Source organism: Bacillus rossius, chromosome 11 (genome assembly GCF_032445375.1).
Source record: "Bacillus rossius redtenbacheri isolate Brsri chromosome 11, Brsri_v3, whole genome shotgun sequence".
NCBI classification, from domain to species: domain Eukaryota; kingdom Metazoa; phylum Arthropoda; class Insecta; order Phasmatodea; family Bacillidae; genus Bacillus; species Bacillus rossius.
In genome coordinates, this window is record NC_086338.1 from 51,901,259 (window position 1) to 51,922,696 (window position 21,438).

General features: G+C 37.8%; 1 protein-coding gene across 1 annotated transcript; it reads right to left on the reverse strand.

The window, feature by feature from the left end:
* Positions 1-831: 831 nt before the first annotated feature.
* LOC134536968 (lipid droplet-regulating VLDL assembly factor AUP1-like) lies at positions 832-16,739 on the reverse strand. The gene is made up of 9 exons (XM_063377082.1): positions 16,308-16,739; positions 16,075-16,212; positions 13,485-13,635; positions 12,977-13,155; positions 11,963-12,124; positions 9,771-9,891; positions 7,814-7,961; positions 6,343-6,464; positions 832-5,030 (listed from the first exon to the last, which is right to left on the reverse strand). The coding sequence occupies exons 1-9, from the start codon at positions 16,346-16,348 to the stop codon at positions 4,878-4,880; spliced, it is 1,215 nt and encodes a 404-aa protein (XP_063233152.1). The 5' UTR covers positions 16,349-16,739; the 3' UTR covers positions 832-4,877.
* Positions 16,740-21,438: the final 4,699 nt, after the last annotated feature.

Below are 21,438 nucleotides of genomic sequence, written 5' to 3' on the forward strand. Positions count from 1 at the left end.
TTCCAGGGTGCACAAAATTATCATTTTCAATTTTGTAAATTTATTCACAGAAGAAAAAAAATTGCACCTTAAAGGTCATCAAGGTCCTAAAAAATTTGGTTGTCTGTAAAGTCGGTTTACGGACGATAGTTTAATGTGATGTCATAACAAAACATTGATGAAATGATTGCATACTATTATGAATAAAATTGAATCATTTTTATTGAATTATTACTATTTTGTATGGATACAAAGGAGTGAAATTAAATTTACAATTTAATCGATAAATTTACTTTTGTTTGCACTCATTAATTCAAATATGTTTATTACTTTAACAAAGAGATTATTTTAACTATAACTTTTATACCTGTTTGCTATTTAACTTCTTCCAATCTGTGTTATTCTGTTAAGGATAGGACGATGGTAGGAAACGAATGGGAGTGTTTCAAAGTTTTAATGTGCCTCGAAAAAGTCAATTCGATGGTTGTTCCAATCAAGTGGAAGAGAGATAGATGCGGCACAAGTGTACAATGAGCGTAACGGGACAATGTGCATTACGGGACACTTTAGTGCGTGCAGCCGGCGTTCATCGATTTATTAGACGTCACGTCAAAAAGCTTATCCTTTCAGGAATAATTTTTATAAGGGGCCCTTAAACACATAGTCTGTGCAAATGAATATAAATATCCCATAATAATAAACATACAATGCCCCTTAAAAAAAAAACTATTTTAACACATTTCTTAAATCTTGAACAGTCATAATCCAAACTAAGGTTTTATCTTAATTTTAGAGTACTAATTAAAAAATAATAATAGGACTCTCACATTACAGAGAAATAAAATAAAAATGTCAGCAAAAGAAAATCAATTTAATTCAAAACTTTTACCAATATCACATCCACCTTAAAATTTAATAGACTTCCAAGATCATTAGCAGTCTATAGTAGATTATATTTATCTTTTTTTTTTTTATCTCAGAGGGTGAAGTAAAGGATTGTGGTTAAGGGGTGATTGTTTCCAAAACCACTCCCATACGCTGCCACTGTAACATATCATCTTCATCAGTTACCCATTTATTTATTACACTAAAAAACTATTATTTACATAAAAAAATTACAAATTTATTTACTTGTATGCTCACAAATGAAATAGAGAATAAAACCTGAAGCAGGTAAGAATAATATTAAAAAAAAATACAGTAACAATTATTATAACAAAACCAGAAGCCTGTTATTAAAACGCATGCATTTAATTTCATTACGACTGACGTACTGTCAATAAAATAATTATATTAAAAATTTACAAACAGTAAATACTGCAAATAAGTATTTAAGGAAAATTTACATTATCATAGTATATTACGATATACGTACTGAGGTCGTGAAATATTCAGTATCGTAAATATATATCACAATAATTCAAACATTCATAATTGATTTTGTTATGAACAAAAAATAAGTACATGCACACATTGAGCCTGCTTCATTTTTAATAAATAACCCTAGACATCTACACAAAAAAAAAATTAACCGAAGCCAAAATCTTATACTCTACTGCAGGTAGTAGGAGAATAGTTGAATCACATTTTTTTTTGCCTCATATTTGAACCAATCACAGACAAAGAACGTTAAGGCCATTTCAGAAATGATAGTGTGGCCTTGAGCTTGAATCACTCCATTAGTTCGTGAACTAGCAGGCTTCAGCAGACATGCTGCTGACTGTGGCATTGATAGTTGATAGTTTAACAGAATAGAAGATTGCTGCTAAACCTGACATACAAGAAGGGTGTAATAAAAACATTTGATTGTACATTTGTATGAATATCTCTGTACAAAAAAATGCTATGACATGACAAGCACATGAAAAATCAATACCTTCAAGTTGTTTGAATCAATGGTGAATGTTTAATTGAATCACAAACCTCAAAGAATATTTAATTATAAATGGCTAAACATATAAGTCAACAACAATGTCCCTCCAATTAAAAAAATAAATAAAACTAATCACAGGTGTGAGCACAAATAATTACCATAGTATCTAAATTAATATGAAAATATTCCTGGAAAATATGCAGAATTTATAATACATTTCTATATTAACATCAAAGCTATGATAGTGTCTCACAAAAACATGACTAAAAATTTACCCGTTAAGCAATGCAATAAGTACTAAAATTACTGTGATAAAAACTACAGCTACAAAATTCAAGGTTAAAATAATTGAGCAACTATCACTTAAGGTAAAATTTTGACACTATGAAAAAAAACATAAGCTACTTCATAGCAATAACATTAACATTTCTTTAACGCAATTACACACATCTGAATTTTTACCATACTCACCTAACAATGGGGAACTACTTTACTAATTATGGTATACCTACTGTCATGGCTGTAGGTTGGCACCACTGCAGATGATAGGCAGCATATGAAGGCTAGTGAATAGTAGTAATCAAGACGGCGATAATAATGTGGTAGTGACTTTCAAAGGTTACAAATGGATTTATAACAAGTGTCCATGAACAATGTAATGTTAAATACAGTGTCAGTAAAACAAATACCTAACACCACCTTTTGTTGAAGCCTTACAAACTACGCAGTTGGCTCCGAACTGCACTCTAGCATATTCAAATACCTATTCAGAGAGATGTAAAAATATGTATCCAAAATACTTCCAGTTATTTTGTAGCACTATAATTTAAGCTCAGAAGTTTTACAATGACGACACTTCACAAATATTTAGGGTTGTACGAATATTGTGTAGCGATATTGATGTAGAAATACAATTTGCTTTGTGGGAAATTTTCTTGACAAAAGTCAATCAAATTAAAATTTGAGAATGTTCTTTGAATGATTCTTGCAATTAGGAAGAATGCTTAAAAACTGTCATAGCCAGACACCACTGCTGGTTTACAGTAGCTGTCACTGTAAAAAACCATAAGAGTGGACAATAAGATAAATACAAAAAACACATGGAGAATAAGTTAATATTAGCTAATGTGAAATGTGAAATGCCTCGATAAATTGGGTAGTTTTTAAATATTGTGAAAAAAAAAAAAAAAAAAAAAAACAGGGGCTATTTTATTTTATTTGATATTAATAACTCCTTAAAATTTTGAATACCTAGTTTACTGAATAGCGAACATTGTCTTTAAGTTAATTATTCTCGATAACTACATGAATCTGAAAACAATAATTTGTAATGATAGGTGAATTTATTGTAACTTAAAAGATTTTTGTTTGTTTTTCATTTTCACGAAAGTGTTGTTTTGTATAATTTTCATTAAATAACACCAGGATTCGCACAACCCTACACATTTTGGTGAAAAACCTAGGCTGGCGCCATTTATACATTCAGAATTAAACAAACATAACGCAAAATACCTCCCGCTTAAAATCAAAGCTGCAGAGTCATAAAAATGTTTTGCACGAAAGTTCTCGACTTGGACATCCGATACTGGTAAAAAGGCAATGACTCTGCCATGTAGCATGTCACACTCAGTAGGAGCTATATTTTAACAAATGTCTTACTCCTGTTAAGTGCTTACGCAAGAAAATTTAAATTCCATCAGTAGACACAAAATTCTATGGTAATTTTAAGCTTACCTTCATTAATTTTGTAAAATAATAAGAAACTATTCACACTGGTTTAATTTCTTCAGACACTTGCAGTTTCTTAAATTATATACGCATGTCTGCTGACTAAAGCGTATTTTCACAAAACGAATAACAATCTGCAGTAATGAATTGTAATTTTTAGTACAAAGAAGTGATGTGTCGGTTCTACTTCCCCCTCGGTTCTCGGTTCAGTTCTGGCTCTTGGCTAACCTCTCCACAAAGACACAGTACGTCCCGACAGACGGCTCCAGTTTACCGTGATCTGACCACACGCCAGTCGCCTGTCACTTAGGTAGCACCGTTGCTTCACGTCTCGCTAGATGGCTACGGCAAGCAGCACAGTACGTACTGACACCCTGAGGCATGGCAATATCCAGAAATATTTATTACCCTACCAACTATTTTACACATACCCGTGAAAAACTGCTTGAGAAAAAGGTAAAATATATATGTTCACAAGAGGTGAAAAAAAAATACTAAAAAATTAATAATAAAAACTACTTTGGCATGTGCAACACATGAAGCCAGTTACGAATTGTATGAATATTACAATGTGCGTGGGCCCCATCCCTAAAATAAACAGAGGTCTGGTAAAAGATAATTCACACACACTATTTGTACCAATGCCCGAGGATTGAGAACCAGGACCGACACATTACCAAAAAAAAATCAATGACATGCATCAAATTCCAGGTAGGTATTGATGAATAAATTTTTTCGTGATTAACGTTACATTTTTTTTTTTTTGCTTTGGTTAATTATTTTCATTGCAGTTCAGTGGCATGGTGCATGCAATTACCTTGAAAGATTCTGTGGATTATTAACCCACATTTGAGTTTTTTTTTTTTTTTTTTTTTTTTTAGCTCCCAATCAACCATAAAATCTTACTTCTATCAATCACACTTCCATACATCGTGTAAAATTTTGCCAATTACCTTGGGGGGGGGGGGGGGGGAGGGAGAAAAAAAAAAAACCTTACCATGGAAAGATACAAGAAACTGCACATTACTTTCTGCTTGCTAATATCTTACACTTTATACAACCAAGCCCACTCCACGCTTGCAGAGACTCCACAGCGGTATTGCATCTCGAAGCGGCAAGTCTCAAACCTAACCCAGCCACGCGACAAAAACCCCTAAAGCCTTCAACGCTGCACTGCATCAATAAAGTGACAATATTTTTTTTATTTTTAATATATTTTCAAATATTTGTGTAAGGTTAAAATGAAATGGAATCGGATCCGAAGCAGAATGAGCGTGCTGGTCTGGCGTCCGGCGCGTCAACACGCAAAGTCGGCGACGTCCGCCATGGTCAGGTTGTGCTTCTCGATGTACTTACGGCGAGCCGTCTCGATGAGACGCGCCTTCCGGAACTGGAACGACTGCATGCGGTCCTGGGCGGACCTGGGGAACGAGCTCGAGGCACCCGCGCCCTGCAAAAAAAAAAAAAATTTTTTATTCACGCGTAAGATAAGGAAAAGGAAGTTGTTAAAATTTCACAGAACATGTCTGCACTGCACCAACCCGAGTACTGGAAATTCATGTGAAATATTTCCGGCGAAAGAAAGAAAAAATTACATCGACACGTTGGGCACAATCGTGAAGAGTACTATGCTAAACAGGGGCGTAGCCAGGGGGGGGGGGGGGGTTAGGGGTTCAAACACCCCCCCCCCCCCTTAGCACCAAATCTTTAATTAATTTCTTATTCATCATTCAAACAAATTTCATATTAAAATTAATAAAATTTTTACCATTACAATATTTAAATTTAAGTACCGAAAACTGCTAAAATAGCACTATTTTGCACCTTAAAATCCAAATTTTCCCGGGGGAGGACCCCCGGACCCCCCGCTTTAATACGGGAGGGGGGGGGGGGGGGGGCCATGCTTCTTAACACCCCCCATACACAAATCCTGGCTACGCCACTGATGCTAAACATGAACATGTTATTCACATTACTGCAGGTGGTTGTTACGACATGAGAGGTAGTTTGGTTGTAGGCATACCTCTTAACATCTTAACCCTTTGCACAATAGCCAGTTATCAGAAATGCATATCTGTTACATATAGGCAGGGACAGGATTAATGTGGAGTATTGCGATAAAACCGAAATAACACAGCAACGTATGTCAATACACCTAAATGCAAGTTGATACATCATTTAGCACCAAACTGTAACAAAAAAACACGAAAATAATCAGCGATTTGCCAATACATAATTCAAATTACAAAGATTTTATTTTTTTATTACAGTTAATTCAGTGGATGTAATTTAATTTAGCATGGATTTTGTACCAAAATAAATGCACCAAATGGATTGGGGAAAAAAATTAATATTACGTTGTTCAATATTTCATTTATTTTTTATCAGTAACATGTTTTTACATTAATGATAACAGTTGTTTCACAAACATGCAAAAACATTTTTCTTAGTAGTTCTGTTATAGACATGCGTATTACTAATGGTTTTGTTGCAAAAAAAAAAACATGACTGTGTCAGCCAAAATTATAATATTTTGGTGAAATAAGTAGTAGTAAGAATTATTTTAGTTTCATACTTTTTGAATAATACTATTTTCATAAATAGCCAATGTAAAAAAAAAAAAAAAATTAACACTGAAATTTCTAAAGAGTTTTAAAATCAAAATCGGCCTAACAATAAAAACATCAAATCTTGTCCGTGCATACAGAATTAAACTACGAGAGCCTGAAATGGGACCCACTGGTGCGTGGAGGGGAGCGTACCTCGGGGACGGGGGCAGCGCTGGCGGCCGGGGCGGGCGTGCTCCGCGGTGTCCGGAGGGGAGTGTACGGCACCACGCCGTCCAGGATGTTGGCTATCGTGGCGTCCACGCTCTGGGTGCGGCCTGGCAACACACGACACGCCGTGTGGCACACTCGCCTCAACACAACTGAACCACGAGGAAGGCTCGCTCGGGCTCCCTCCACGGCCAGAGAAGCAGCGCACATGTTACTGAGCTTTCTCTCCCTTTCCAGCGCATGATCCCTACCATTAACGCTGTCCTTGTTCCGGTGTGCTCTGTATGCCATAGCACAAATGCTTTACGACAAAAATTTACGATGTAATGAAAATAGTTTTTTTTAAAATCTACTTTAAAAAAAATTATTTTTTTTTTAAAAGAAAATTTGGAATGAGAATTTTGAAAATATATTTTCTTGTATTACATCAAGATCATCATATGAAAATATTACATTTTTACTGCCAAAGGAATTGTAACTGAAAGACGTCATCTTGGTTTCAACAGTTTTTGTCATCAGCTATTTTTATATAATTTAATTTTAAAATGTTTGGCTCTGTTTGACCACAATTAATAGTATGCCATGTTTTTAATAGTCACGAAATAGTACAATTTAAAAAAAAAAAATTATTATAAATAATTATGGTATACAAAATAAGAAATTTTATTTTAAGGGTAGCATCAATCTGGCAACAGTGGGTGCCATTTGCTCTAACTGCAATATAAGCATCAGACAGCATATTACTATGATCATTAAAAACAAAATGCAAACCATATGATATTTTAAGATTTTAACCGAGTCATTAAGACTAAATGTGAAGATACTGTCGTACACAAAAATCTTACGGTGAAGAGAACTATAATTTTAAAGGATGTCATCATCAAAGGCCCACCTAGTACGATCAACGCTGGTGTTTTTAATGCAGCATATACTCTGGTTAAAAACCTCAATTTCTAATTGCAACACCCAAAAACACCTTATTAACACTCACGATCTGTCACAAATCATGCACTCGCAAATGCACTCATGACGCTACATTGCCGAACACTCTAGAAGAAAACGCTCTAGAGCATTCTACAGACTGCACATGTATTCAGGGATTCGGCTCAGTGCAAGTACTGTATATTTCAAACTCTTTACCGCCAAGGCCAGTATTGCCTCCTGACATCACCAGAGCAATGTGCCCGAGATTGGCGTGAAAATAAAAACCATAAAATCTTGTCTCTTCTTACAAGTAGGCCTATCTAATAAAATAGTAGATACTAAAATACAGATTATCGTCCACAACTTACCTTGCCAATAACGACAAAGTCTGAGTGAACTTAGAAACGGGGAAAAACAGAGGATTCCATCTGAAAAAAAAATCTGATCACGAGAGCCTGGACTGCGCCTGATTGCGGAATGGCGGATTGAAGACCTTCCACTGTACCACGGCCCCTGCGGGAGCGACCCTCACCCACGTCTCGCAGGATGACGTCCAGGGGAACGTCTGGTAGCACCTCCGCGACGCGATCGGCCATGCCCTGGAGCACGGGGTCCGTGCGCGGCGCCGCCCGGCCGGCGGTCGTGCTCCGGTCCAGCTGCAGCCTCTTCTCAAACTCCGCCTGCGCAGGGCGGCACGGACACCGACCCTCTCATCGCTTAACATCTTCATACCGGCTTTGAATATATATACTGTATAGAAGTCGCGAGTGGATAGGATTTACTCTACGTTTCTCAGGAGCGTATGATGAGCAGCTTGGGAACTTCACAGCTGCAGGGTGCTGCCGTGACGCCCTGTATCGTCTTAGTTGTTATTTACACGTTAGAGCGCAGCGCTGTCGCCTGCTGTCATACCCCGCACCCCTCACCCATCGTTCACTGCAGCTCAAGGTCGTTCAACGGGAGGGGGAAGGGGTGTTTTAAGAGTTTGACACTCGTCCGCCAGGGACCAACACAAGTCGATGCCCTAGAGATGGTGGCGATTGCGGCGGTGAATTAACCAACTACCTCAAAACCGTATTAGAAATTTTAACCTGGGCTGGCGACTTCTATACAGTACATATATTCAAAGATACCAGTGTCACCATTCCAGTTCAACGTTTAGAACTTAGAGGTGTAGAAGTAACGAAAAAAAGCGTACCCATATGTATTCGTTACTATAACAATTAGTACTCGCTATCGTATCGTTATGTTACTCGTTACATACTTCTGATACTACATAGCATGCAATGTTATGTTAGAGCAACGAATCGAGTCATATCGCGTACGCGTACGGTATGACGTCGCGGCATTGCGTCGCAACATTCGTAATTTGTAGAAAACATACTTATAAACATTACATACCAAGCTGCGTAAAGGTGCATTTTTTTTTTCACTTTTCCGTATTTTTTTAACCGGACTTGAGTTTAAGTCATTCTAAATTTAATTTGATTTAATAAGTGTGGAATTTACATGTGAACTGTTCCATACTACGAAAAATGTGAGCAAAACGAAATGCATTCGTGTGTAACATTTCGTTATTCGGTACTAGATGGCGCACCCGTTATGCAGTACCGAATACATACGGTTTGCTACAGCACTATCCCCCCCCCCCCCCCCCTCAGCCAAACACACTACAACAATTCCACACCTACGCAGGAAAACATTCTCATATCATTTAACCTCTACAAGAACACTGGGAATAATAATTACAAAACAATGTAGAAACAGATATTAGAAAGTATTTGAAAAATTCAATGAAACTGGTCATGTCTCCTGCATAGTCATGTGAAAATGTCCACTGGTTACTTTGTCACACACAATTCGTTGTAGGAAAACAGGTTGAATTAATAATTTATTTGATCTAAGTTAATGTGCTAAGTTCAAAGTGGTAGATCAATTTTTTCAACACATAATGGAAAGTATTTTACCTGACATTTTATTACATTCTTTGCCTTGTTGACCCTGGGAATTCTCTACCTGAGATGACTAGTTACAAAACACACACACAAATATGACACAAAGTTACACGAAAATAATCATTCATATCTTGATTTGTTATAATTCTTACAAATTAATTGAAGTAAAACATACCTTACAATGTAATTTTAATCTTGAAAAAAACCTACGAGCAAAATTTCTACCCGTCGTGTAGTCAAAAAAAATTCTGAGTAGTGTTTCCAAACAGTTTTCTATTTACTTAAGCAGTGCCCTAATATTTGGGAGAGTGGCTTCACCAAAGGCTCCCCTCCCCTTTTTTTTTGGTGGTTGTAAAAGCCCCTCAGAATAAAGAGGGTTCCCGGAATTATTTGAAAAATAAACTCTTTAAATCAACATTTTCAAACCAACCATGAACGATGGTTTTGCTAATTTATTTATGTCTAAAGTAAATAAAATGTTCACTGGCCCTGTGACCCCCAAGTGGGCTCGGGAGCCAGACCTCGGCCCCGCACCTTGTCTGCCGACGTGTAGTTTGTGCAGACCACCTTCAGCCGCTGCGCTACAGCTTCCGCCACACGCGACGAGGACTGTGCTTCTGTCTCATCGCCTGCCCTCTGCATCAGCGGGAGGTACCTGTGCAACCGACACGCTACTAGTAACGAAATTCACGCACCGTAAAACCATCTTGAAATAATACCACTTGACTCTTTTGGGGGCAGAAAAAGGAGATACCAATTTTTACTCAAAAATGTAGCAGTCAGCGGTGTGCTGGCACGTATAACAACATAGAGAAATAACTCTCCGTATATTAATATATGTTTCTAGGGAGAGAAAAAAGACATGACACTTTAAGGTATTGATCTTACAATTAGCAGCAAATTAATAAAAAGTAGTTTGATCACAGAGATAAGCTGAAGCATAGGAAAACACCCCGTTCAACAACAAAAGTCACATGCCTCGAGTACATGATATTTGATGAATTTGAGATAAGTCGAACCATGCAGTTAAAGATTAAGATAATTTTTTGCAAAGTAAGATTAATAAAATATCACTTGGCATACAAATCAATCAAAAATTTACCCTTCTATTAAGGTTTCCATGATAATAATAAGTTAAAATTTTTAAGTCATATGAGAAACTTCCTACTAGGGTTTGTCTATATGGACCAGACACACACACACACACACACACACACACAATAAGAAACATATAGTCAGTTGTGTTAGTTGAAATTTATGACCCATGTGCATGTACTAAAAACCTCAAGTGGTAGAATAAATTCCAAAATGGCTACATTTATTAAAAAAGAATATGTAAGGTGATATAAGAAAAGACACAAAATATATAATGACAGGTATATCTAATAAACTTTAAACAAACTGCTTGGTTATATTATTTTTTAAATAAACAAATACAACAAAAAGTATGCAAGAAAAAAATTGTCAATCTAAAGACAGGAAAGTTAGAATGTATGCTTGCAAGTTATAGTTGAGATTAAAAAAAAACTGTTACATGAGCATCTTGATGACAAAATTTTTGTTGCGGGTTTCCACTGCAACCCAATTCATTCTAAAGAGTTAGCTGTAATTATTTGTCTAACGCCAGGTAAACCAATTAATGCAATCAGAAAAATATTAAAAAAAAAGTCAGTAAAGTTTATAAATAATTGTATACCACAGGGACACAACAGCACTCATTAGGACACAAAAGCACTCACTGGGACACAACAGCACTCAACGAGATACAAGAGCACTCAATGGAACACAACAGACTCATTGAGTTACAACAGCAGCACTCATTAAGATACAACACCACTCACTGGGACACAACAGCACTCATTGCACACCACAGCAGTCATTAAGATACAACAGCACTCACAAGGACACAATAGCACTCATTGGGATACAACAGCACTCATTGGGATACAACAGCACTTATTGGGACACAACATCACTCATTGGGATACGTCTTTTCTCAATGGGATACAACAGCAGTCATTGAGACACAACAGCACTCATTGGGGTACAACAGCTGTCATTAGGAAACAACAGCACTCTTTGGGACACAACAGCACTCATTGGGACACAAGAGCACTCAATGGAACACAACAGACTCATTGAGTTACAACAGCAGCAATCATTAAGTTACATCACTCATTGGGACACAACAGCACTCATTGGGATACAACACCACTCATTGGCACACCACAGCAGTAATTGGGACACAATAGCACTCATTGGGATACAACAGCACTCACAGGGGCACAATAGCACTCATTGGGATACAACATCACTCAGAATACAAGAGTACTTGTTGGGATACGTCTTCACTCATTGGTATACAACAGCACTCACAGGGACACAATAGCACTCATTGGGATACAACAGCACTCATTAGGATACAAAAGCACTCGTTGGCATACGTATTCACTCATTGGGATACAACAGCACTCACAGGGACACAATAGCACTCATTGGGATACAACAGCACTCACAGGGACACATTAACACTCATTTGGATACAACAGCACTCATTAGGATACAAGAGCACTCGTTGGGATACGTCTTCACTCATTGGGATAAAACAGCACTCATTGGAACACAAGAGCACTCATTGAGTTACAACAGCACTCAAATAATAATAATAATATCTGGACACATGTCTCAGGAACACCGCAGGGCACGCCGGAGCAGCAGCAGCTTACCGGATGGTGAACACGGTGTAAGGCGCGCACAGGAACCACAGCAGGTCCGCCAAGTGGCTCGCCCCGACCACCGAGGGCGCCAGGGACGCGAACACCGGCCTGTGGGCGGTCAGCGCCACCGGCTGCACGCTCCCCACGATGCCGAACGGCCACGTCGAGAACCTGCGGCGAGCGCCAGACTGCCTCACCGCACCGCGTCGTCGCTCGTCCTCGCACAACGTCACACACACGCGCGCACGCAAGGCTTCCAAGTAGCGGTGTGTTCAGGACCCAGTTCAAGGGGGCACACACATTAGTTGTGCTTGAAACTTTTCCCATATATCATCATTTATTGAGCTATTATTAGGGACAAGAATATATGATGAATTGTGATAAAATCAAAATTACATTGAGAAGCATGTCAAAACACAGAATAACACTGATTCGTTCATAAAAAAAGTAATCTTTTAAGGTTTTAAATTCAAAGAATTTGCAAAATTATTTGGCATTGCAAGGTTCCCACACTTACTGCAGCCAATTTCCCCGAGTTTTCTTTATTTTCCATGCCCCACCTGATTATTTTTTCCCCCCATCAAAATAGTCTATCTGGCAAGATAACAGTGTTGTTTCACACTACATGCTATTAACAAAGTACAGTTTTCAATATTATCACTTTAAACAATACTACTTAAACAGCACAGCCACTCTGAAAAAAAACAACAACTTATATATGTTTATTAAATTTTGAAAAGGTATAGTATTGATTGCGATCAGCCGAAATACTATATATATGCTATTTCATTGTGCTTCAATTTAATATAAAATGGTTTACATTCCTTACCTATAATTAATGTTAGTAAAAATATAATGCAAATTATTAAAGGTACTATATAATAATGGCACATACACGCACCAATTTAAATTTTTGGAAAACAAGGCTTTAGAGACACATTTTTTTTTCAATTCACTGCACGTCGAACAGTTCAAGTGTCTCGATCACGTCAAGTGATGGAGCCACCGCGGCCCTCGGCTGACCTGAGCAGGCCGCGCCGGCCCGAGGTGGTGGCCCCCTCGGGGTGGAACAGCACCGGCCGGGGGTCCTTGGAGAGGTGGCCCCTCACGGCCGACACCAGCGCCTCCCGGCCGTGCCTCAGGCTCAGGTCCTTCACGCCGAGCGCCCAGTCCAGGCACGAGGGCAGCTCCCACGCGTGCGGCTACGACCGAGCACACACACGCACAAACTCCACGTCGGCTGGCCGAGACACTGCGCCCCTCTGGGGTCTACTTGGCCACGCCTCGTCGAGGCAACAAGCAGGCTTCTGCACATCTGTGTTTTTTTTTTAATTCAAACTGAATATCAAATGATTCATGAACATCAAACAGTTTTCGAACCAAATTTTACTATACAGTGGAATTTTTTTTCATCCCACTTCACTGTAGGTAGTCCAAGAATAATTAAGTTCTTTTATCCAGGTTGAAACAATCGAAATACTGTGGCTAACTTCTTCGGGAAATAAAAAAAGACGAACAGCTTCGCACGTACCGTCACGCATCCCGTCGCGACGTGCAGAGGCAGTTGGTCGTAGCGAGTGACGTGATTGGACACGAGTATTCTGGCCTGTGTGTTCTTGTGGCTGACATCTTCTTCCTGAACCACAATCCCGAGAACTTGACACACACACAGCAAGATGTAGCTGCCACAAAAAAAAAAAAAAAAAATACGGGTGAACAGACAACAAATCACACGCAACACACGAAACAATCAGAAAATATTTGTGCCAACGATAACCCACAAATACATATAATGATGGTCTTCAAGCCAGACAGGGTAAAAGTTCTGTAACTCGTATCCAACTTCATACCTTGATCCTGATGGCATGATCCTGTATAAATTGTTTCTGTGGTACATGACGCTTGCTGTTGTAATTCAAAACATCGAAAAATCCAAAACATAACAAAAAATTGTGATGGAACAAGGAATTAAGATTGCAAGTTGAATACGAATGAAAAAGATTTTCACAAGACCTCACATAAATTTTTTGGATTGTGATATTCAAGTTTTTTGTTTGGCCAGGATCTTTAGACATATTAAAATAAAATTATCAAGCATCAGTGCCAAAGGATCAATATATACAAGGTCACACCACCAGGATCAAGGGATAAATTTGTATAAACAAGCATTAATTATAATCAGAAGACTATCTAAGAAGGAAAGTTTACAAAAAAAAGTTCCCTTTTGTCACTAAGTAATAGTTTTTTTCAGCTTGCCACAGGATTTATTAATTTGGTTTTAAACCTACAAAATTTGCATTAAATTTTTGTCTTATACACCAGTAATTACCAAAGTTTAATTTTTTAAGTAACTACAAATATTATATTTCAAGTACTCCACTTATTATTTAAGAATGGAAATAAACAAATTATACAATTGTAGCTGATGTTGTGATCATATCTAAATACAATGATTCGCATAGAGAAACGAAAAGAACTGAAGAACCGAGTTTTGAACAATTTCATCAATTGTATCACAAGCTGTAATGTGTATGGACTAGATAAGCAATACACTGGTTAATCAAAAATTTCATAACCCTAATGAAAAGTGTAGTAAATGTTGAAAGTAGGCTTCTGGGAAATAAGGCAAACAATAACATAAGTAATTTTATTTTAAAGACTTATGCCCCACAAATATATCTTAATACCCCTACACACCATTAAAGGTCAGATAGGTAGATTTGATAAAATAGAACATTAAAGGAAAATTTTGGGGTCAAGTATACAATACCAGTCAACAGTTTGTGTGTATTTATGTTGGGGAAAAAATGAAGGGGAAAGATATGACATCTTTAAAATCTGCCAATAATAACATACATGGAGGACTGAAGACTATTGCAGTATGTAATATTGGCAACAGTTAGATTCTGAATAACTGTATGAAAAAATTTATGAATGATGACTGTGACAAAAATAGCAGTAGGAATGTAGTCATAAAATTTGAATACAATTGTAACAAAAAATAAGTGGAACAGTATATCTTAATAATAGGTAAGTGGTTAAATAGATATAAAATAGTATTTAAGAAGGTACTAAGAAATTTATTGGGTGTGTGTGATAATGATTGTTGTAGTCATGAGAGAAATAAATGTTTGGGTTTCGTTATATTGAAATAATTTAACCTTATTGTGTGGAGAATGAATGTATTGTGATAAGGGAAATGAACAGATTTTTAATTTTTTACAAAACTGAATGAATTTAATGCTGGAATGGCTAATATTTTTGGTGTTAAATTTACATATTAAGAGTGTAATGTTTACCTTGACACTAAACCCAGAAAGGTAAATAGATTTTAAATGTTTTAGTGATTAGTAGTAGTGTTGTTTGTGCATTTTGTTTGCTGTGTTATGTGACAGGTGCGGTATGTGTGTGTGTTCATTTGCAATGTTCTATGAAATATTTGTTTCATTTGGTAGGTTAATCATTAAATTTATTAGGTAATGTAAATATGTATCTGCCTAGGGAAGGTTAGTTTTACACTCAAAGTAAAAACAAAGCGAAAGGTTTCGTACGGGTAAGGCAGCTAAATTTTTTTATAAATTAATATTACAATATGGTAGGGACTTTATCAAGTACCTGACAAGGCAGTGCTGAAGTAATTACAACTTATAAAGATTCACATGCTTGTTTAGCACAATAAATGTTTCTTGAGGAAATGGTATTCGTGTACATAAAGCAATGATATCTCTGGTATTGTGTTCCATACTTGACAATACAATAAAGGAAAGTTAGTTCCATAAAGAAACTTACTTTGTGTAAAACAAGCATGTGAATATTCTCAGCCCAAAAATCCCTATTCCCACACTTGTCCTGTAAGAAAGCATGGCTGGTAATGACGTCAGTAGCACCACGTTTGTGACGGCATTAATATCACTGGCATCATATTGTAAACTACTGCCAAAATGGTTTTCTTTTATTTTCATTGCTTTATTTTATTATTCTAAAACATTACCAGTACAACTTATTTTTGCAACCTTGTAATAAACCTAAATAAATAAATAAATCATGCTAAACTTAGATTTATAAAAAATCCTACATCAAAGTAAGTCAGAAATATAACGGATTCCTTTTAACATGCACACCTTTTGAGAACTGGGACCTCCGACAGTGCTGATGCCAGCAGACAAGCCTGCACGAGAACCAGCAACCGCACACATGCAAGTAAAACTCCAAACGGAAAGTACAGAAGAAATATAATCAGTGACAAACCTCTTGGAAACCTGAAATAAAAAATAAAAATATATAAAAACAAAATTAATGCCACACAATTAAAACAGTAGTGACATAAAAGGCAGGTTCTGTTTCATAATAATACCTATTTTCATTAAAAAGACTTTTTAACGTAACAGTAGCCATTATAAATGTAATTTATCCAACAGTTATTTATAAAAACCAATAAAAAATAAAATAAAATTTTTTTGGGTGTTACAACCCATTAGATCACTTTTAATCAAAACATAACACCAGTCATTCCGAAATCGATGGAAAGTTGAAAACACGAAAGTCAGACGTCCATGACAAACTCAAATCGTCAAAAAGTGTGTAAGGAAAAAGAGTTGTTGAAATAAATCCCAGTTCAACGGAATTTGTTTTCTTTTTTTTCCCTTGTAAATTTGTGATCCAACACCAAGTTTGAGATGTAATTTCTGGTGTTAAAAAATCAAATTAAGAAACTTAAAACATTTTAATGCAATTGTTCAGGTGCAAGCCGGTTAAGTTGACGCTAACTGTCGGTGCTCCTCTGTCGCACAGGCCGTTAAACCACTTTGACCCAGCCCTGTAGCGTGTGATGACAAGAACGCAGCGTCAGAACAGGAAAGTGCAGCCAGTGGAACGACACCGCGGCCACCCTTTTCTCAAAATTACTCCTACGAAATACTGTATAGAAAGCATTGAAATGTTTACTCATAAAATAATATAGCAAGTTAAAACTATTCGTTAATTTTATGTTTACTCTGTTTGTACAAATTTGATTGCATTTGACATCGTACTGCCTGGGCAGGATTGGAACGTCCAGCCCTACACCAACACACAGCAAAATGTCCTATAGGAGGGCACCTGCTCCTGCTGACAAAAATAATGTAGTGTGTGGATTGCTTCGCAATTGTTTAGACGATAATACTGCATCATTAATGTTTATCAAGAGTATATATATTTTTAAGATGAGCAAAGATAGCCACATAAGCTAAAAGCATTTATTAGTTCAATTATTAATGACATTCGACAGGGCTTCATCTGGTCGTTTGGGCCATTGTTGCCCATTGCTGCTTTTCTGTGATCCATTTTTGCGTGCAGTGCACGGGAAGCCTACAACTCACGTAGTTTCGGTTTCCTGCAAGAATTTCCGAATATTTCCGAAGTTTTGCGTTTTGGTATTAACGCCACTTCAGCTGCTAAATTAGAAGTTTCCAATGAAAACAAGCATGTTGTGACTGACCTAACCTAACTTAACCCTTCGATTTTTTAATTTCAATTTTTGAGAGAAATCCGAAGTTGCACGAACGTGGTACGGAACCGAAACTACGTGAGCTGTAGGCTTCCTGCAGTGCACATGTGAAAAAAAAAGAAGAAAATGCGAGAAGTGCATCGCGTAGCACAGCCCCGCGGCCGATATTTCGATGGTCGTCCATGCGACTATTGAATTATGCTAGTGAACTCCTCCACCAGGATTTTATTTAACTTTCCGCCTTAACCAAAATTGTATTTAATAAACCACATTATTGTAAGACATTTTATAGTACCAAATTGTTTATTTAATTCAAAGAGTATTGCTTACAGTATGATCAAGTCAAAATAACTAGTCCGAAATGTCTTTGTTTTCTGCACACTTCACGCATGAACAGCAACCCTGCATAGTCCAGCATCTCTAGGAGCAGGGATGTTGTTCCAACATGTGTTAAGGACGCACGTGTTCGCGAATCACGAAGAATTCATCATAATAACACCACAGACAGATGTATCGGTAGTAGCCCACGCAGCTATCATTTAATTTACCATATTAATTTGCAGGAACCGTGCGTATCCTTCTGCCCGAAATAATTAAGATACTTAAATTTATTCTTGTTAATCAGTATTTGATATTTTAAATTTATTCATGCTTTGTAGTTTTTAAAAAACCTAAAATTATTTACTGTGTGATTAAGCCTCAACACCCATCTCAAATCGTTCCTGCGCTCTGCATAATTCGCGCGGAAATCGTGGCCTTCGGTGGCACAGAGCCACACCAGTTGTCTGACCGGGTCAGGGGCTGGAGCTCGGGCGAAACCAGGGGTCTGTCACTGCTTTGGTCATCTGTCTTAGTCACAGTACTTTCAAATCCTTTTGTGGCCGGCCACAACCATGGTATGTATAGTATCTGTCAAATATCCTGCACAGCTTAATTGAATTATTCGCCAGTGCATGTTCGCGAGTTTTCACCTGTTTCTTTAGTAGTTGAAGGGCCATTTGTGTGGCCCATCCTAGAGGGTTGGCTGTGTCTACTCACTTGAAGAATGTGTTTAAGAGCAGACATTAGTCTTGTTTTGTACCGCACCGTCGTGACAGTATTCCACTTAGCAAAATGGATTTTTAACACACACAGTGCTGATCACGTAAAAGTTGTGCACATGACCTAAACCTTTGTCTTTTGTATGGTTGATTGTTCCATGTCGTGCATTCATTTTGTGTTGACATGTGTCACATATTGAACTCCTATTTGTTGAAGGGTCACATCGAATGGAACCCCTTCTGTCGTCACAGAACACCCGGAGTATGTTGGACTTTGCCCACATACAGCTTAAGGCGTTGACTCTCGCAACAACTTTAACTTATGCAGGGACTGTTAAATAAGCCATGTAGTAACCACACAGGATGCGTTACTACAGGGCACCATCTACCCTAGCATAGGTACTACATTATATACACCTCATGTTTGTGATTAGTTTATGGCAGATAGTGCAACAGGTTAACAAATGTAACTTCACTGCTCAGAAACTTGCAACAGCGCGCACCATCTCATGTACTCGTGTGCAGGGCCGCTGAGAGAATTTGTGGGCCCCTGGGCAGCTGGGGTAGTAGGCCCCCTTCCTTTTTTTTTTTTTTTCATACCACTACTACGTAGGCCTATACCATAAATATATATGGTATCGTAAAATTGCATCCTTCATTTGAACATCATAACGATTTCCTAGTTACGCAAAAAAAAGAGAGCATTTGCATGTATTATCTCAGTGCACTTTTGCATTGTTAATCCCATCAAAATACAAATAATAATTAATTTTGATGTATATATTGCTAAAAAAAAAACAAAAAAATCTTAAATGGTAATCAGAAATTGCATTATTATATGAGTGTTTAAAATACATAAGTATAATAAATTATTCTGAATGTAAATATTATTAAAATAATGTAAAGTAATAATCAATTTTATTACATACTTCGAAAACATCAAACACACTGAATCACGTTGATTACATTGAAAAATTTGTAATACATATTAATTATTTATAACGTTCCAGGGACGTTGGAACGTTTTCATTAGTTGACTGCAGGGGGGAGGGGGGGAAAGAGGTATCACACTTACCTCAGTCATACAGGGGGGGGGGGGGGGGGGGGGTGGTCGGGGGGCCCTCCTCCGGAAAAATTTGGAATTTTAGATGCAAAATTGTGCTATTTAATGAGTTTCCGAACCAAAATATTAAATATACCATGCCAAGAATTTGATGACGTAGTATGTATTAAATACCACTCTGACAGTAGATGTAGTACAATTTAAATAAAATACCATGTAGGAATTTGCAATCATTTTACAGTATATTGACAATCATAAATTTGATTTTCTAATCAATGTGATCACCAATGCAACGTTTGTAACTACTGGTTGAGAAAAATACTACTACGACCAAACATTTATTCTGGGAAAAGGAAATGCTACTTTCGCCCCCCCCCCCCCCCCCCCCCCAAAGCATAACAGCACGGGGGCGACTCGCGACTCGCCCCTGCTGCCCCCCGTTCCGACGTCCCTGCAACGATCCCATTTCTGCTACTACTAAAGTATTTTGGTGTGAACTGAATGTTACAAGTACCTACTGCTCGGTTAGGTTATTGGTTAATCACTGTAGTTTTAGGAACACACAAAACAATTTTATATATATATATATATATATATATATATATATATATATATATAGATACATACATATAGTACAAGATGTTTTAATAGCAGGGGAAAAATGTTTTTCCAGCCATTTATTTTCCACTTCCCAGCCGGGCGCCCGGGCCCCTAAGGCTACTGGGCCCCTGGGCATTTGCCCCTTTTGCCCCCCCCCCCTCTCGGCGGCCCTGCTCGTGTGTTCGGTATTGTGTATGCACTGTCCTGTTTTCCATGTCACCAATTATTCACTCTATCGGCGTGTAATGATTCGGTGACAAGTGTCTTGTACTGTCGACGTGTCTTCTCGAGGTACATGCAACGACACCGCACTCAGCAAGCCTTACATACATCATCATAAGGGTGAGACCCAGACCAATCAGCAATAGTTAGTGTGCTGGTACGTGCCTTTGGCACCAGAACATGAGGGGGCTAGCTATGTGGACAGCCCTGTGTAATGGGTAACATCATGTAATAAATCGACATCACATCATCCTTGTCTACAGTTCTTTATTACGGCATCCCGAGTAGCCAACAGCTTGGGGATTTCTTGCTGCAACATTTCTTCTGTTCTCAGCCATGTGGCCCACACCTACTCCATGGATCAGCGAATTAGTCGGCCACACACCAGGATCAAACTAGTTGCTCCATCCTCTTCTGGAGAACAGGCGGGGCTGGGACAATTTATCTTTTGTGGTGACACTTCTTGCTGTGTTGGCAGAAGTTGGATCCCTGTCAGTGGTGTCTGACATACATAAATTACTGCCTGTACCTGGTACTAAAGAACTACTTGGGTATTTAAGGATTGCAGTTCAGAAAGGGCCACTGCTGTCCTGTGAAGCTCTTATCTTTAGCACAGCAGACTTAGCAGCTCAATTGCATTTTTTAACACCTTCAATTTGAGCCTATGCACCTTGGCACTTTGAGGTAGGAGCCAAACTCAAGTCTACCACCGTGTGGGACCCGGCCGGGCAAACGTATGGTATCAGTCGGGGATCAAATGACCTTGCTGCACCTTTTCTGTACTGAAAGCAGTGCCAAGTAATGTGTTTAAATTTACCATCTTACATGTTAACAATGAAGCCACAATCATGAAAGAATTTTTTTTATTTGGATTTCCACCATGTTCAAGTGTTTCAGTGCAGCACCCCAATCTTCCTAGAGCCGTCGCAATCTGTTCAACATTCCAACACTAACAGTTCCTAACCCCACCTATTCAGCCACGATATATATATATATATATATATATATATATATATATATATATATAATATATTGAGAAGTGTGATTCTCAGAAAGAACAGAGCGACTGGAACCC